Source organism: Meriones unguiculatus, chromosome 6, assembly GCF_030254825.1.
Source record: "Meriones unguiculatus strain TT.TT164.6M chromosome 6, Bangor_MerUng_6.1, whole genome shotgun sequence".
Lineage (NCBI taxonomy): Eukaryota > Metazoa > Chordata > Mammalia > Rodentia > Muridae > Meriones > Meriones unguiculatus.
The window spans coordinates 26,438,997-26,458,920 of record NC_083354.1 but is presented as its reverse complement, the minus strand read 5'-3'; the positions used below and the strand labels follow the sequence as shown (position 1 = coordinate 26,458,920).

Here is a 19,924-nt window from a genome sequence, read left to right as displayed (position 1 = left end):
ACATAGTTTGCATACCAAAAGGAACAGCTTTCATTAATTATCATTATACACTGGGATTTGTATTTCTCAATACAATTACAAAAGATTTAAAAATTAATTCCAATGGTATGATGAGCCTGCTCCTTTCAGGTAACATAACTATACCCATTTCTGTTTCAGGCCTAACAGCCACATCATTGTACCTTGTTGCTGATACAGAAAAAAGAATTCCTGTATAAGGTCAGGTTGACCAAAAACTATGTTTATGTTCTGCATACTCTGTGGTCTTGTTGTTCCCAGAATTTCCCCAAACATAAGGCACAGCTGGCCATAAACATAAACTTTACTTGGGACCAGTCAAATTAAAGGTCAGCTAGAAGTGCTTGTCTAGATAGCAAAACAAGAACTTGAGTCAGAGATTAATGCCCTGTTCCACTGTGCCCTCTATCTTCTTGCACCTAATGGGAGCTAATTGCAGTTTTCACCTTTTAAAACAGCTTCCTCTCAAGAATGCAGTTCAGATCCTAAACTAACTGCCTCTCATAGCTCAGAAACTAAAGTTTTCATCTGAGCTTTTCTCTGAGCTCAGAAAATAAAGCTTCTGTGTCTGAAGTGAGTTTTCTTGGCTTCCATCCCAAACACAACAGATAGAAATGCTTCCAGGAGAAGTGCCAGAGGGTGTTCTTTGATCTGCCTTGTTGATTATTTCATTTTATTGTTATTATTATTTATTAAAATTTATTCACTTTGTATTCCAATTGTAGCCCCCTCCCCATCTCCTCCCAGTCTCCCATCCTTCCTCCTTCTCCCCCTATGCCCTTTCCCTAGTCCACTGATAGGGGAGGACCTCCTCCCCTTCCATCTGACCTTAGCCTATCAGGTCTCATCAGAACTGGCGGCATTGTCTTCCTCTGTGGCCTGATAAGACTGCTCCCCTCTTCAGGGGGAGGTGATCAAAGAGCCAGCCACTGAGTTCATGCTGGAGACAGCCCCTGCTCCCCTTACTAGGAAACCCACTTGAAGACTGAGCTTCCTATGGGCTACATCTGAACAAGGTTATTAGGTTCTCTCCACGCACAGTTCTTGGTGAGAGGATCATCCTCTATAGGCTCCCTTGGGCCCAGGATTTTTGGTTCTGTTGGTCTCCTTGTGGAGCTCCTGTCCCATCCAGGTCTTCCTATCTCTCCCTTCTTCCATAAGATTCCCTGCACTCTCCCCCAAGTTTGGCTATGAGTCTCAGCATCTGCTTCAATACCCAATCAGCAGAGTGTTTCAGAGGTCCTTTGTGGTAGGCTTCTGTCCTGTTCCCTGTCTTCTCCTACTTCCGATGTCTATCCCAACTGTTGTCCTGAATGAGGATTAAGCATCTTACCTTGGGTCCTCCTTGCTGTTTAGCTTTTTTAGGACTATAGATTTTAATATGTTTGTCCTATATTATATGTGTGAGTATATACCATGTGTGTCTTTCTGCGTCTGGGATACCTCACTCAGGGTGATCTTTTCTAGTTTTATCCATTTGTCTGAAAATTTCATGATTTCCTTGTTTTTAATGGCTGAGTAGTATTCTGTTGTGTAAATGTACCACTCTTTCTGCATTCATTCCTCACCTGAGGGACATCTGGGTCGTTTCCAGATTCTGGCTATTATGAATTTAGCTGTTCCTAACGTGGTTGAGCAAATGTTCTTGTTGTATAGTGTCGTGCCTGTCTCATCCAGCAAGAAAGACGCAACCACCAGCTCTTCCTCAAGCAGTTTATTCAGGCATTTGCAAGCTTCTTCTCCCCCCGTACCCCGGCCTCTTCCCAATTATATAGGCAACCACATCAGCCAATCACAGCCAACCGCACTCACTCATCAGACCTGCAGCAGGCAGCCAATGGGCCAGTGCAACGCTAGCCTTGACCAAACATGGACTTGTTTATCAGTACATCCGGTGGGCGCCATCTTTTAGGCACGGCAACTTAATAGCTACGGCTTGCCACAGTTCCCCCTTCTTTATTAAAACAAGCAAGCAAAGAACAGAACACAACGGGTAGAGGTAGAGGTTTGATCCCTGGTGTGCAAGACATGTGGGGCGATATACTGAGGTCAGCCACAGGCCCATTACCAGTAACTGACCCAGACCTGCCCCGTACCTTTTTTCCCAGGGGGAGGGGCTTAGGGTACAAACCTCCATGCAATCAAACGTGCCTCTCAGAGAGCTGCCTAACCGCTCACAGGCTAATTCTCCATGCAGTGCTTAGCCTCACACCCCGAGTGTGATGATAAGCTTGCTTTATGGCAGCGAGCCATACTTGAGGGGACTGTCTGGCTTCTATTGCTGCAAAGGCTTGTGTAATCATGGCCTTGGCATGATGTTGACGTTGCTGCATATGGCACATAAACCACACACATAACACGTAAGCACAACACATCATTATTGCCAAAACCCTTAATCCCACCCATTCCTTCAGGTGGCTAAACGTTGCAGAAATCCAGGACGTCAGGCTCCCAGCAATAGAAGGATCTACACGAGTGGAATTCACCGTCACAATGGCCAGTCTCAAATCTCCAAGGAGGTGTTCAAAATTCTGTGACCAATTGCCAAGTAACTATTGAGATAAGATCTTAGGTTAGCAGCTCTGGTGAAATTATGAAATTGAACTGAGGTCACACATAACCCTGGGTACTTCCATTCACAACCTAATTGATTAAACCTGGTGAGAAACAGGCCCTGGCCAATCCAGCCCAGTCACTAGGAGTCATGCAGAACCTAAACTTTCCACCTGTGCTAATATAAAGGAGGCTGTTATGCCATAAGCTCTTACGGATTCAGCTAGACTCTTCACAACCTTGAAATCTATCGGGTCATGATATCTGTTCCCTGCCTGATTCGTGAAAACAGGAAAGCCAAGAGAAGATGATTGCACCTCCTTCCAGACTTCGGGGCAAAATGACCTCTGACAACTAGGTAACGGGTCTTCCACCCTCCTCTGGTCAAACATGTAAGGTGGTGGGGCAGAAGCCAGCCCTCGCAACTTCTCTGCCTTCTTTTCTTTACTATATTTTTTCTTTCCACTAGATATCATAGTCCTAATTGCAACTTCCTCTTCTCCTGACCTTTTGCTCTCCAACTCGCCCAAGTCAGAATATATCTTTGTTCTTTCCATCTGCTCTACTAATCTCTCTACTTCCTCTTCAGAATCATTATCAGATTCACCTCAAGTAGAGTTGCCCTTTTCTGTTACTGACTGTTCTTCCTTCAACTGGTCTAGGGACAGTTGACCAGCTTCCACAGTCTCACAGCACCTCATATCTTCCAGACAGCTTCTCACCAATTTCCATATGGGCCTCACCCCTCCTTTCAAATGTCCTTGTTCCCAGGCAGAGTCTAAATCCTTGCCTAGCTTTTCCCAACTGCCTACTGTCAGATTACCTGAGGTGGCACACCAAGGAGCAACTGTATCAGATTCCTCGAGAAACCTATCGATTGTCCCCGGTTTTAGTTTTAAACCCTTCGAGTTGAGGAGCGCTCTCAGGGCTTTAGAAATTGGGTGCGAAGAGGACGCGCCCATGGTTTCACTTTTGAGCCAGAATCGGCTCCGCTGGTGCCTGCTTCCTGGCAACCTAAAATAGCCTCTAATATGTGCCGAGGACCTTCCCCAATTTCCTGGGGTTGTAAGCTCTTTTAGACTTACCCCGTCGACGTTCCCTGACTACTTGAGGTTCTGAGCCGTTCCAGTTGGGGAGATAGAGGAGGTTCCCCGTACGGGCCTCCACTTGTCGTGCCTGTCTCGTCCAGCAAGAAAGACACAACCACCAGCTCTTCTTCAAGCAGTTTATTCAGGCATTTGCAAGCTTCTTCTCCCCCGTACCCTGGGCCCTTCCCAATTATATTGGCAACCACATCAGCCATTCACAGCCAACCACGCTCACTCATCAGACCTGCAGCAGGCAGCCAATGGGCCAGTGCAATGCTCACCTTGACCAAACATGGACTTGTTTATCAGCAGTCAGTACATCTGGCGGGCGCCATCTTTTAGGCACGGCAACTTAATAGCCACGGCTTGCCACAGTATAGCTGAGCATATTTTGGATATATGCCTACGAATGGTTTAGCTGGATCTTGAGATAGCACTATTTCTAATTTTCTGAGAAAGCACCAGGTTGATTTCCAAAGTGGTTGTACCAGTTTACATTCCCACCAGCAATGGAGGAAGATTCCCCTTTCTTACCACATCCTCTCCAGCATGTGTTGTCACTTGAGTTTTTAATCTTAGCCATTCTGAAGGGTATAAGGTGAAATCTCAGGGTCATTTTGATTTTCATTTTCCTGATGACTAAGGATGTTGCACTTTTCTTTAAGTGTTTATCTGCCATTCAATATTCCTCTATTGAGAATTCTCTGTTTAGCTCTGTACTCCATTTTCTTAATTGTATTACTTGGTTTGTTGGTGTTTAACTTCTTGAGTTCCTCATTATTTTAGATATTAGCCCTCTGTCAGATATAGGGTTGGTGAAGATCATTTCCCAGTCTTTAGGCTGTCATTTTGTTCTGACAACAGTGTCCTTTGTTTTACAGAAGTTTTTCAGTTTCTTGAGGTTCCATTTATAGATTGTTGATCTTAGAGCTTGTGCTGTTGGTGTTCTGTTCAGAAAGTTTTCTCCTGTACAAATGAGTTCCAGGTTCTTCCACACTTTTTCTTCTAATAGGTTTAGTGTGTCTGATTTTATGTTGAGGTCTTTGATCCACTTGGACTTTGCTTTTGTGCAGGGAGATAAATATGGATCTATTTATCTACACGTAGACATCCAGTTAGATTATTTGTTGAAGATTCTATCTTTTTCCATTGTATAGTTTTGGTTTTCTTTGTCAAAAATCAAGTCTCTATAGGTGTGTGAGTGTATTTCTGGGTCTTCTGTTCAATTCCATTGATTCACCATTTTGTTTCTATGCCAGTACAATTTTACTACTTTTGCTCTATAGTACAACTTGAGATCAGGAATGGAGATGCCTCCAGAAGATCTTATATTCTACAGTATTGTTTTAGCAATTCTGTTTTGTTTTGTTTTTCCATATGTTATTGAGAATTGTTCATTCACATTCTGTAAAGAATTGTGTTGTTATTTTGATAGGAATTGCATTGAATCTTTTGATTGGTTTTGGCAGAATGGCCATTTTCACTATGTTAATCCTACCAATAATCCATGAGCATGGGAGATCTTTCCAACTTCTGATATCTTCTTCAATTTCTTTCTTCAGGAACTTGAAGTTTTTTTCAAACAGGTCTTCACTTGCTTGGTTAGAGTCACGTCAAGGTACTTTATGTCCTTTGTGGCTATTGTGAAGGGTGTTGTTTCCTTAATTTCTTTCCCAGCCCTTTTGTCTTTTATATACAGGAGGGCTACTGATTTTTTGAGTTAATTTTGTATCCAGCCACTTTGCTGAAGGTGTTTATCAGCTGAAGGAATTCTCTGGTAGAATTTTTGGGGTCACTTATGTACACTATCATATCATCTGCAAAGTTGACTTCTTGCTTTTGATTTGTATCCCCTTGATCTCCTTTAGTTATCTTATTGCTCTAGCTAGGACTTCAAGTACTATGTTGAAGCGATACTGAGAGAGTGGGCAGCCTTGCCTTGTCCCTAATTTCAATGTTATTGATTTAAGTTTCTCTCTGTTTAGTTTGATGTTGGCAATAGTATTGCTGTATATTGCCTTTACTATGTTTAGGTATGTGCCTTTTATCCCTGCTCTCCCCAAGACTTTAAACATGAACAGGTGTTGGATTTTGTCAAATGGTTTTTCAACATCTGCCTGCCTGGAATGAAGCCTATTTGATCATGGTAGATGAAATCATTTATGTGTTCTTGGATTTGGTTTGAGAGTATTTTATTGAGTATTTTTTGCATCAATATTTATAAGAGAGATAGGTCTGAAGTTCTCTTTTTTGTTGGGTCTTTGTGTGGTTTATGTATCAGTGTTACTGTGGCCTCATAGAATGAGTTTAGTAATGTTCCTTCTGTTTAGTAGTTTGAAGAGAATTGGAGTTAGCTCTTCCTTGAAGGACAGGTAGAATTATGCATTGAAACCATCTGTCCCAGCCCATGGGTTGTCCCCTCCAGCTCAGGAATCCCCAAAGTTGATGTTCTGGCTTCAACTACCCCTCCACTCACCAGTTTTGGAGTTTCAGATCCTCTGCCTCTCAGATAAGATGCACACTGGTCACCACCATGTTGGATTCCAATTACAAAGTTTTGAATGTCCATTTCATCTCTAATACTAGCTAGGGTGTTGTTTAGCATTGAAACTTTGTGTTGTCCATGCTTTTTCAAGGAATACATTGGTATTTCAAGGACTCATAAAAAAATTTCCTTCCACCTCTTAATAATTGCATTATTGAATTTACTTGTATAATTTGGTCTTATTTTTACTTCAAGATACTAGTAAGTCAAAGAGATTTCAAAGTAATTTTCAATTTGTCAGGTGAATGGTGTTACAGACACACAGGTGTTATGAAAATAACAATTGGTCTGTGCGGAAACAGGCCAGTGAAAAAACAGTGTATAAGCTGGGTACTCAGAGTTTGATTACAATGACAAGAAAGTATGAGCCATTCCCTCAGATCACAAAATTGTGTTTCCATGGTACACATCCATGTGGTATCTTTCCTTTCGTATCAAGACAGTGGAAACAACAGACTGAAGTAATGGATAGAGTAGGACACTTGTTTTATATCTAGATTTTTAAGTGAGATTCTATATATCTGTCATATGTAATAGAACCCACATCCTGCGATATGGAGGCGACTTCCTGCTACGGTGCACTGCTTTCTTCATTGTGGTGGCTGTGTTTTGCTATTGAAGGCAGCCTCATGCTATAAAGAGTGTGCTTGCTATTTTATGGTGGCAAGCCACTTCATTTGGGAGCTACTTCCTTCTAGCTAAAGCCTCCACTTTCTCTATAAAATGTGCAAATATTATTTACCTATTTTTTTTGTTCCCATATTTAATACTTTAATATCTTTTTCTGTTGCTTTTCTTTTATCACTTATGTTCATTAAAGAGGATGGATACATTGTGCCTGAGCACAGGTAACCAGACATGTGGCAGAAGGTAGATCAATATGAATGGGTTACTACCTTATGAGCTAGTTAGAGCTCAGTTATTCAACCTAGGCATTTGTAAATAGTATTTTGAGTCTTATAAGTCATTATTTTGGGAGCTTGGGTGCCAGAAGAAAAACCTCCTACATAAACTAGTACATTAGATATGGACAGTACACTGAAGCAGGCCATAAGAGAATTAATAGGAAAAGAGCAAGAGAAGAACTGAGACAGAGGAGAGAGGGCCAAGGGAATCAAGAAGACAAATTGTCTGGGTTTTATAGGAAAGAGTCAATAAGGGAACAGAAGAAAAGCTCAGGGTCTAGAGAGATTTAAAGTAGATGGCAATGGTAGTGCTGAGAGGATCCAAGATTGTGTAAGAGGTACTTGCAAAGATGTGAGTGTCTGGCAGCTAGCATCTGCTCGGATATGTTAATATGTATCTCAGTTAGTCATTTTTTCTGAGTGTCTTTGGGACCAAACAGTTTTGAGATGTTGAAATTGTCTCAGATGCTGGGTGATAGAAAAAGAACCTCCAGGGGCAAGGCCATACAACTTTTTTGCACCATAAGTGCAATGAAGCCCTATTCCTTCTGTATGTCTCTTTGCCATCCCCTTTGTGTTTCAAAGACTTACAGAAAAATTCCCTCCTGATTCCTAATTGCTTCCTTGGACTTGCTCATGTAAACTGTATTTTTTTTTATTTGTTATTTTTTATTTTCTGACATGAACTCAGTACTAAGGTGTTTAAAAGTTACTTCAAACCCTTGTGGAAATGCTGTCATCATGGATCTAGAACTGAGTTTATAATCAACAGTCTTCTGGGAAAGAATAAGAGGAGATCATGAATCTTTAAGTGAGGGAAAGTGTCTCAACACAGTTTCACCAGACTTCCTTCTCATGGCAACAGCAACCACAGTGGTGTCATTGAACACTGAGGTAAGTTACCAGAGCAGAAAAGTAGTAAGAACTAAAAACATTAGAAGGTACTTTTTGAAAAAGCCACTCTTGTGCAATTGGAAGCATTTTGCTTTCTTCCCAAGTACCTCTCTTAACTTTAGTTGTACTTAAAAGTCTATATTAAGAGCTTCTTTCTGTAGCTCTGATGAAAGAAGGAAATGATGGTAGGAACAAAAAAGGAAAAGAGGCAAGGAAGGAAAGAATATAGGAAGGAAGAAAGAGAAAAAGAACTTAAAGCGTAGAAAGGATAGGGGAAAGGACTCTAGTATTGGTTTAGGAAGTGGGAAGTTAAATGGGCTTGTGGATGAAATTGGGGTATTTTCAATCCAGGGCAGAGTAGACTTAGCTACGATCCTCCCAGAGCTGTGTGACCCTGTTCCTCCCATAAGCTGCTACTGAATTTCTCTTATCACTGATACGTCATATTCTTCTTTCCATTCTTCAGTTAGTTCCTCTGTGTCTTTGTCTCCCTTACCTCATCACTAATTATTTCTCTATATCTTTCTAATTTTTAAAAGAAAAGTTTATGTGGATTCTTCATTTTTGTCTATGGATGAGCCTGGAGATCACACCCACAACCTTGCAATAGCAGGATGAGCCATGAACTACATTCTCATCTAATGTTAAATACCTTGAAGTGCTTTTATTTTTGTTCTTCCTGCTTACTAATCCATATACTTCTGGAAAATGCTACATTCTAATTTTTGACTAAAGAGCTAGATTAAAACTATGGATTAAAGAGACTACTGATACTAGTAAGTTTTATCAATGATAGAATTACATAGTGGTTTTTAAATAAAAATAAATTTTATGGAAGTGTCAAGATTAGTAGTTAAATTGAATGAAATACATAAAAGGAGTAAATGCATGTAAGAAGTACATTTTATTTCTTGATACTTTATCTATTCTGAAATGTTTTCCTGATTATTATTATGTGTCACTGCATATACCATAATTTATTTTATCGTATGGCACCAGCTCACATGTTGTCAGCAAGAACATACAAATATGGTGCTTTGTCATGTGAAGCCTGTCTACATAGGCCTGTCCACTTCTGGAAAATAGACACAGGTATGTTTGGTTTTCTCTACCCTATTGTCATGGCCAGTGTCTAGAGTTTCAGAAGCTATCCAATATCTGCCTGATGTCATGGATTGCTGTTAATAAGTGAAACTCAAACCAAAACAACAAAAACAAAACTCTACTGTATTACACACAATTTGAAGTATTGAGTGTAAGTTCTTAAGATTGCGTTGACTATAAGAACTGTCATTATTAAACAGAAAAATTTAGTAAGAAACTATAATCTGTTTTGTAATTGGCTTGGTTTTTAAAATTTTTTATTAATTAGTTTATTCACTTTGCATCCCAGCTGTAGCCCCCTTTCTCATTCCCTCCCAATTCCACCCTTCCTCCCTCATCTCCTCCCATGCCCCTCTACGAGTCCACTGATAGGGGAGGTCCTCCTCCCCTTCCCTCTGACCCTAGTTTATCAGGTCTCATCAGAACTGGCTGTATTATCTTCCTCTGTGGCCTGGTAAAACTGCACCCACCTCAGGGTGGGGGGGTGATCAAAGAGCCAGCCACTGAGTTCATGTCAGAGACAGTCCCTGTTCCCCTTACTAAGAAACCCACTTGAAAAATGAGCTTCCATGGGCTACATCTGTGCAGGGGTTCTAGGTTATCTACATGCATGGTCCTCAGTTGGAGTATCAGTTTCAGAAAAAACAAAAAACAAAAAACAAAAACAAAACAAAACAAAACAAAAATCCCTAGGCCGGTTGCTCTCCTTGTGGAGCTTCGGTCCCCTCCAGGTTTTTCTATCTCCCCTTTCTTTCATAAGATTCCCTGTACTCTGCCCAAAGTTTGACTATGAGCTTCAGCATCTGCTTTCATACCCTGCTGGGTAGAGTCTTTCAGAGGTCCTCTGTGGTAGACTTCTGTCCTGTCCTGTCCTATTTTCTTCCTCTTCCGATGTCCATCCTGTTTGCCTATCTGAGTGTGGATTCATTATCGTACCCAGGGTCCTCCTTATTTATCTTCTTTAGGTGTACAGATTTTAGTATGTTTATCCTATCTTATAAGTCTAGTACCCACTTAAAAGTGAGTATATACCATGTGTGTCTTTCTCCTTCTGGGATACCTCACTCGGGATGATCTTTTCTAGATCCCACAATTTGCCTGCAAATTTCATGATTTCCTTATTTTTAATTGCTGAGTAGTATTTCATTGTGTAAACGTAGCACAATTTCTGTATCCATTTCTTCATTGACGGACATCTTGGTTGTTTTCAGATTCTGGCTAGTACAAATAAAGCTGCTATGAACATTGTTGAGCAAATGTCCTCGTTGTGTACTTGAGCATAGTTTGGATATATGCCTATGAGTAGTATAGCTGGATCTTAAGGAAGCACTATTCCAAATTGTCTGAGAAAGCACCAGATTGGTTTCCAAAGTGGTTGTACAAGTTTACATTTCCACCAGCAATGGAGAGGGTTCCCCTTTCTCCACATCCGCTCCAGCATGTGTTGTCACTTGAGGTTTTGATCTTAGACATTCTGATGGGTGTAAGGTGAAATCTAAGGGTCGTTTTGATTTGTATTTCCCTAATGACTAAGGATGTTGAGCATTTCTTTAAGTGTTTCTCTGCCATTTAATATTCCTCTTTTGAGAATTCTCTGGATTATTTGATTTGTTGCTTTTTAACTTCTTGATAAAATTTTTATTAACATACATAGTATTTAGTATTTAGCATACATAGTATTTTTATTGCATACACAGTATTTAGTATTTAGCATACATAGCATACATAGTATTTCATTATAACATTTTCCAAAATAAACCCTTTTTATTCTCCACTTATACTTTTATCTTCCATTGCTATAATATCATCTCAGCCCTCTATATATCCTTTATAATCTTTTCACATTAATTACACATTTGTCCTATTATAGTCCCCTGGATTTCCCAAGCCATCTATTTTCCACATCATTTTATCTCCTTTCTGGTTTCTTAAGCCATGAGTACTCTCTCTCAGCATAATCATAAATATGGACAGTGTGTTCCATTTCCCCAGTTTGAAAAATAATGTCATTCCCCCGAACTATATCATATCATATCATATCATATCATACATCATATACCATATATCATGCTAAATCTTTGTTCTTCCATATAATTTCTGAAATTTTCATGATTTTACTTTCTTCTACACATTAACACAATATCTCTGTGTATAGATGTCAGACTTCCATTTTCTGCTGATGATCATTACTTTTTTGGTATTATGAATTATTAAGCTCTTAGCATGGATGTATTATATGTGGTGATAGGATATATGGGTTATATGTCCAGGAATTTATAGCTGCGTTATATTGTGATCCTATTTTTACTTTATTCAGATATCTTTGTATTTATTTCTATAACAAATGTAGTGCTTCAACCTCTCACCATTAAACAATGAGGATTTCTTTGCTCCACATTATTGGAGCATTTGTTGTGGTCTATTCTCTTGATGTCATTCATTCTAAGGGGTGCAGTGCAGTCTCAAATTATTTGTAGTTTTCCCTTCCTTGATAGGTAAATATGTTGAAATCTATTTACTTCCCATTTGTGCCTTGTCTTTACATAATTCCTTGCCAGTTCTATTAACCTGTTTGTTGACTGCAAAGCTGGAGAATAGATTGTTTAATCTTTATTTTCCTTTATATACTATAGGTTTTAATTTCTTGATTAAAATACAAAAGTCAATTATTTTCGGCTTGTTGGTAGGTTTTATTTCCACCTGGCTGGTAGTTTCCTTTAATGTGCAAAAAATGTTTAATATCATACTTTTCCACTTGTTAATTCTTGGTGCATTTTTGTGAAATTCATGTTGTCCCCTCTACCTACCTATTCTATTTCTGACATTTTCCTCTGTGCGTTTTAGCATTTCAGCTTTATAGTAATTTAACATTTTGTTGTTCATGGTGAGAAGATATGAATACCATCCCATTCTGCAGGTTGATGTCCATTCTACACAAAGAGTCAGAAGGTCTGATCACTGATCAGCAACCATTCAAGAAAGAAGTGACTGTGTCTTCCAGAGTTTCTTTCTGAGCACTGCAGAGACTCAGCAGGGTATTACTATGGAATACCTGACCCTTCGTTTATTCTTCTTACTCAGCATTTCTCATTCCCTGTTTGCCTTTGTATCTTTCCATATACTCAGATCAATGTCAGCATTTGCTATTAGGATTAACAAGAATTGATGACCCATCATGTAGGATATTCAGTAACACTTCCATTGGGACTTGGTATTTATTTTTCAATTTCGTTGAGAAAGAAAATCATTACTACATTTTATAGCTTCTACAATATTTCACTTTCCTATAGATTCTGCACTAAAGTTCTTTCATATTTTCAGCAGCTTTAATTCCTGTTGTTGTAATGTACTTTGATTAATACCTGTTTATTTATTATGTGATGATCTCTTATTCTGCCTTTAACTTACATCTCCTTATTGTACTCCCTTCTTACTGGTGATTTTGAGCCTCTTTGTGCACACATTTTGGAGATTTCAGAATTGTTTATTCAACTCATGAACCCACTTCAATTTTTTTTATATTTTAAGTTTTTCCAAATTAATATTTAAATGTTCTTTTTAGATTGCTGTGTCACTGGTTAGGAGTGAATACTGCTGTTACTATGTATCTGCGTTCAATTCTGAGCTACTAACAGTGGTTCACAACTGTCTACAAATTCAGCTTTAAGATGACAAGCTTCTAGTATTTGTTGACACTCAAATACTCAAGCAACCTGCTGAACAATCACTTAGTTAAAAACAAAATAACTCTTGAAACATTCTTTTGTCTTCACTCATTATATGTATGATTTTCAAATATTTTCTGTATTTTCTCTTGATGAATTCTGAAACCAGTTTTATGTGAATTTTATGAATAATGACGTTTTAAAATTATTTTTTTTAAAAAATTGACCACAAATCATTGGTTTAGTCAAAAGAAACAAAATACAGAATAGTATTATTTTTCATTTTTTATTTCTGGAGTTTTACAATGAGTTTATCTGTGTGTAGGTCTAAGGGTCTTGGAATACACTCTGTAGACCAGATTATCCACAAATTCACAGACTTGTCTGTCTCTGTCTCTTAAGTCCTAAAATCAAAGACGTCCACCACCACATGCAGAGAAAACATTAAACTTGAGAAAACATAACCGATTTTTCCCTTTCCACTGAAATAAATTATAAGGAAAAAACTTTTAAATACTCTTTTTTAGTGAGTGAGCTAAATAGATCCAATAAATTGATGAATGTTTTATTTAAGCTAACTTCACAAGATAATGCACATTCATAATGCATTTTCAGGTCCTCTATGCCATAATAAATTTATTTACTTTTAAAAATAGGAATGAAAATGGCTTCTGAAAACTTTGCAATGGGAATTTTTCTATTCTCCCAGATTACATTGGGAATATTTGGCAATTCCTCAATACTAGTCTATTATGTCATTAAGATAGTCACTGGGAAGCATTTAATGCCCAAAGACCTGATTATAGAGCACTTGACTTTTGCCAACTGCTTGTCTATCATCTCAAGAGGCATTCCACAGACGCTGTCAGATTACGGATTTGAAGGTCTCCTGGATGACATTGGATGTAAATTGGTAGTGTATATTTCCCGCGTAACAAGGGTGATGTCCCTTTACATGATGTGTCTATTGAGTTGCTTCCAAGCAGTCACGATCAGCTCCAGCATCTCCAGGTGGATAAAGCTTAAACACAGAGCCACAAAGTATATTGGTCCCTCCTGCTCAGTCAGTTGGCTTGTGCACCTTCTTCTAAACATGTTGACTCCAACAATAGTGTCAGGCCCCGGTTATGACAAAAATGTGACTAACAGGGTGGTTTATGGGTATTGCTCATGGTTGTCTTGGAACACTATGGCAATAACACTATATATGTTCTTACTTTTCTTCTTTGATGGTCTATGCCTGGGTCTCATGTCCTGCTCAAGTGTCTACATGCTGCATATGCTCTACAGACATAAGAGACAAGTCAAGCATATCCACAGTGCTCAGCACTTTCTGAAAGTCTCCCCTGAAGACAGAGCCACCCAAACTATTCTCCTGCTGCTATGCACGTTTGTCATCTCCTACACATTCTCTTCCATTGTGGTCATTGTTAGGACCTGCTCCAAATATCCAGTGCTATGGGGAGTAAATGCATTCACATTTATAGAAATATGCTTTCCAATATTTTGTCCCTTTGTTCTCATCACCCATATGAAGTCTAGTTCCAGCCTGTTTTTTTCCTGCTTTAGTAAGAGATAGAGCCCTAGTTATCACTTTTTTTAAATATATTGTTATATTCTTTTATATGTTGTACAACACAAAACTGCAATTTGAAGACATTAAGCATTTTATAATTGACTTCTTCATTATGTAAACTGATAAGTAGTCATTTTGTAGGAAACCATTTGATAGATGTGTTCTTTATTTTTGCTGTTCTTCTGACAAAATATATGGCAAAGGCAACTCAAAGAAAAAAAAAGCTTTCTTTCACCCCACAGTCTGAAGGTGCAGTCCATAACGGTAGGGTAGAAGCAGTGGGAGAAATGGATTTATAGAGAGAGGAGCAAAACATATGTGGTAACATTGACATAGTCGGGAAGTAGAGGCTTGAATTCCTGTGCTCGGTTCTTTTTTTTTTTCTTTTGGTCCTTTTATTAAGAATCTACATCAGCCTATGTGATATTATCACCCAGACTCTGACCTCAGGGGGACCACTCTGAAATATCCTCAGAAAAAGCCTTCCCTACCATAAACTCCCCTTGTAAACTTTGAATGCTTTATAAACATTGTAAATCCTTAAGTCAGGAAATTGTCCAGGCCCCTGCCTTAGGGATTCCATCAGCCTGGCTGGAAGCTTCAAGTTTTCCCCCGGGCATCCCATACATTTTTCTGGATGCCCCTTCTTCAGCTCTTTAGCTCCCCTGTGTGGCACCCAACTGTTGTCAAAAAAGGGTGCTCAGATCTTTATCAGCATCTGCTGATAGCCTCTCTTCACCTCTGGAAAGCAACACCTCAGAACACCAGAGTGGCTGAGGCCAAAACTTCAGAGCCTGTTTACCTAAGATCAGAAGCCTTAAGAAACTTGAGAAGCTGAAGAAATGGAGAAGGCAACAGCCCTTGAACTCTCAGTTAAGGCTGCTGCTGCTGACAGGGAACTCAATGAGCGAAAGGCATTTCCAGGTTTGGAGCTAGCCTGTGAGATGAAGTCATCTCTATGGCAACAAAGAAAAAGTAGATATTCCCACAGTCAGGGAGTGTTACCTAGTCTGGCACTTCCAGCCAGGGACGGGGACCAGCAATCTGGCCCCTCAGTATAAGTTCACAGTTTATTTGAAGAAAAATTGTTTTGTTTGGCTTAGAGTTCAACTCTATATAAACACCATAATGCATAAGTCAATAGGCCCCTCCTCCACCCCCTCTGATTGTCATAATGACATTTCCAGGCTCTGTAACTGTCACATGGTAATCTCCAGCCCATCAACAGGACCCTTCTCAGATTATCCTATTTTTAGGTAAAACGTCTGAATAAAAATCACCACTCCTTGAGCAGCAAAACCCACCAATCCCTGGACAGGAAAACCCTCCAATCTCTGAGATCCCTCAAGCTCAGGATTTGAAATCCTCTCCTCTTCACCCTGTAAATTTCTGCTTTAGAAATCCTCACCTCCTAAGAAGTCCTATATAAGGAAAGTGTCTGCTCAATTCCCTGCTGTCTTCTCCAGGCTGCAAAGGCACCACTCCTGGATATTTCCCTCCCTATCCCTGATTATTCTGTCCAATAAATAAATCTCTTTTAAGAGATTTGCTACCTGGTGTGACTCTCTGATTAGAAGAAGCCGAAAACACAGAGGAGAAGAAGTAAAGAAGGAGTGGGGATGAAGCTATGGAGCTCCTACAGGAGCTACAATGCCTCTGCTGAGGAGGCCTCCTCTCAGAGCTGTGTGGTTCCTGAGCTCCTGTGTCTTACAATGCTCTTCCCTTGGGACACTGTCCCACCTTAGAGTGCTGTGGTTCCTGGGCTTCCTTGTATCAGGATACCCTTCCCTTGGTCTCATGGGCTCAGAGGTGTCGATGTCATGGGCTCCTGACTCTCACTTCCTTCTGATCAGAAAGGCCAACAATATTGACGAATGTGAGGATCACAAGCACATGTTGTCAACTTGATACATAAATATTATTTTGAACTATAAGAAAGTCAATCTCTTAATGCAAGTCTATATTTGTAAGGTCAGGATGACATATGTTTCCAAACTTTAAAAACCATAATCATGAGAATATAAATTCATGTATACCAAAACTGATGTAAAAATCCAAACATGGATCAACAAGGATACATAACTATACACATACATGCATACATACTTACATACATACAAGTATATGTGTACACATATATATGTATATGTGCAAACCATCAAATGTTTATGCTCCTGGTATATTTTAATCATTTCAGAAAAATGCTTGATACTATATTAATCGGGAAAAATGAATGACCAAATGAGTGACCAAAGGAGATAACTAACATAAAAGATGCTTGAAAAACCCACGTGGAAGGTTTATGTATGTCTTTTTGTGTGAGTGTATGTTTGTATAATCCTGTATGGAGTATTATGATCATCTCAAAATCTATGGGTTGCAAACTAAAAAGCTATGTGTAAACACCTGCCCTTGAATTTTTGGTCAGAGTGTCTGGAGGCCACCCAAACAATGCAAACTACTGTCATTGCTCTTGGTTGACAACCAGAACTTTGTGGCAAGATCTTCTTGCTGACAATACCACACATTTTGGATGTGGAACATGAGAAATTTAGTTCATATTGTCTAATACAGTTCATCACTGCTGGGTACATTCTATAGCACCTGAGATGCATTCAGGACATTGGAGGAAGAAAGTCATTAAGATACTTACCCAGAAATAAACACTATGAATGACAACAATGACTATTCTAGTAAGATATTTCCATTGCTAAATTGGTAGCACAACTGTTATTGGAGTAACCAGACAAGTTCTGCTTGGATTTGGGATTTGTTCTGTAGTAGTGATTTTCAACATGTGGGTCATGACCATTGGAAAACACATATTTCCAATGGTCTTAGGAACTGAGACCGTGCTCAGCATCAAAATCACCATTGTAATAACAAAAAACAAATTACGGTTGCAGAGTTTTAAGACTGGAGAGGTAATATGTATTTTCCAACGGTTGTGACCACAGACTGAGAACAGCCACTTTATAGAAAGATTGTTGCTGTAAATCAGGCCATGAATGCATGCTGGGTAAACTCAAAAGTCCCATAGATACAATGAAAGCCATTGAAAGTTTGACTTAGTGTCAAACTACTCTTAAATTATTACATCTGTAGCCATAGATTAGTGCAACACTCAGAATTCATCACAGAATATGCTGTGTGCTGTGAATGTGGTTATATCACACTGATGAAAGAGCAGGTAGTGAGTGACTCTGTAATGCACAATCACAAATGGGACATCTATATCATTTCCCTTACTGCAAGGTTCAAATAACCTCATGGGCAAAAAGGATGGAAAAATTCAAAGAGCCAAATTCGAAGAAGGATCAGAGAATAATAGTATCTACTGGCTAAGACAGGATCACTGAACGCATGAACTCAAATAGCTGTGGTTGTCTTCATAACACACACACAATATTAGAGCAGTCATAATTCTATCATGTAGGAGGAGTTTAGGGCACCCCAGGCTTTAGGAGGTATTGATAGTTCATGGCTTCTGGTAAGCAAAAGGCACTTTTCTGTAAGAGGTCATCTAGTTACTGGTCAGCCAGACAGTAGGGGTAACTTTACACAATTATGAGTATATGGACAGTAGAAAATGATTTGATAGATTAGAAAATAATATAGTGTATGAAGTTTGGAGAATTTGGGAATGTGAAAGTAGATCTAGAGAATAAGCAAGTGAATATGATCAAAGTGCATTGTACACTTATATGACACTCTTCAAGAATTAATGAAAATATATTTTAAAAATATTTTGATATCTATTACAACCCACACAGTTTTCCCAAAGGCCAGGGCTGCTCCTGGGACCCAAGCTCTCCCAACAGCCACTAACTTTACCCCCTCACATAGGCTCCATATGTCAGCCCCCAATTTTGACAGAAGACTTCTGCTTTCCTGGAGGCCATGCCATACTGAGAGCCCCAGTGGCCACGCAGGAATTGGGAAACCCAGAGACAATGTTGGCACCCCAAAACCCAGAGATCACACAGGCTTTTAAAAACTGCAACAAAACAAAACAAAACAAAACAAAACAAAAACAAAAAACCAGCAAAGACATCCTACTCTTCCTGAAGATTAACTTGTGAACAAAGCCACAGGCCAGAAGACCATAGGGAAAACAAAAACCATGAAAAAAAATCACTTAAAAAGCACCAGTCTAACAAAGATAGACTCAGAAATCAGCACCTGAATCTAAAATAACTGCAAACCCAGATGATTAGAGGCCAGGGCAAGAACACAGTCAACAATAACCAGGGTTATATGGCACCACCAGAGCCCAGCTGTCCTACTACAACAAGCCCTGGATATTTGAACAGAGACGAAGCACAAGAAAATTACCTTAAGTCCATCTTATATCGATGAGAGAGGATCTTAAAGATAAAATGAGTATATCCCATAAATAAATCCAGGAGAATAAGAAGAAAAAGGTGAAGGAGATGAATGAAATAATTCAAGACCTGAGAATAGAAATACAATCAATAAGTGTCTTTCTGCATTCATCAGGGACGCATGAGATCACCAGTGGCAATGGAAGCTCCTACTTTCCAAAGCCTATGGCAATGCCAGAGTATTTCAGCTCTTGGTCAAGCTGCTGTGCTGAGCACAGCCAAGGCCCATGCTTGGTTGGCTTGCAGCCAAGACACAGGTGCAGAGAGGCCTAAGCCCAGTGGGACCTAGGTCCAGTGGGCCAGGGGGCAGGCCTGGTGAGACTCAGCAGAGAATAAATGACAAATCTCAGGTCTTGAAGTGAGAAAGCATGAACCTGTGTACCTTTAATCACATGAAATCAAGGTAATATATATCTTGCCTTGAAAGGGAAAGGGAGGGATTTTTGAGGGTGAATCTGTTGGTTCAATGGGATCAGGTGGTCAAGGGATACTTAATGGTCCTATTACAGGAAGGTAAATTATTAATTTTCCTAGGGGGGAAAATTTAGTACTTAATTATCCTGGAGGGGGTGCGAGGGGGTTTCAGGATCTCTAAGTACAATTAAAGGTCACTGCTGGATCCTTAGCAAGGTGAGGCATTTCTAGGAATTCCTAGATGCTAGCTAGAGCAGTTTTTTTTTTTTTTTTTTTTTTTTTAAATCAGGAGAAGGGTCTGGCCTGTAATCTTCCCTGAGGGCCACCTCCTTACAAGACCTAGAATTACCCAGATCAGGGAAGAAGTTGTGTTTATTTTTTTGTTTGTTTGTTTTTTTATTGTTGTTAATCATTGTCTAATAACAGCTATCACTGGAAGAAAGAAGAGAGACAAACGATAGCTTTCCTTGCTTCTTTTTTATGAGCCATATTAAATGACATGGGTGCAGACATCTAGGTCTGAAATATCTGCTGAGAGAACCCAAGGTGAGAATTGGAGTGCCTCATTCCAGAATTCTAAGCCTTCCTTTTGGGAGATTTAAGTCCTCTAGATTTAAGTAAAGCTTCCAGGTAGCAAATTTGAAGATATCTCTGATGTGACATTGAATTACTCATAATTAGAAAAGAAGGAAAGAACTGTTAGAGACTTTTAAGGTCTCTGGGGCAATCAGCTCAGGCAAATGAAAGTCCCTAAGGAGCACAAGCTTGTAAAGAAAG

At 39.4% G+C, this 19,924-nt stretch overlaps 1 protein-coding gene across 1 annotated transcript; it reads left to right on the top strand.

Moving 5' to 3' along the window:
* The first annotated feature begins 13,405 nt into the window (after positions 1-13,405).
* Positions 13,406-14,351, top strand: LOC110565940 (vomeronasal type-1 receptor 4-like). The gene has a single exon (XM_060386177.1). It carries the CDS (start codon positions 13,431-13,433, stop codon positions 14,349-14,351), a length of 921 nt encoding a protein of 306 aa, XP_060242160.1. The 5' UTR covers positions 13,406-13,430.
* The last annotated feature ends 5,573 nt before the right edge of the window (positions 14,352-19,924 follow it).

Excerpts from the sequence above, each read along its gene's own strand:
- LOC110565940 (XM_060386177.1), top strand. The coding sequence starts at position 13,431 with ATGAAAATGGCTTCTGAAAACTTTGCAATGGGAATTTTTCTATTCTCC.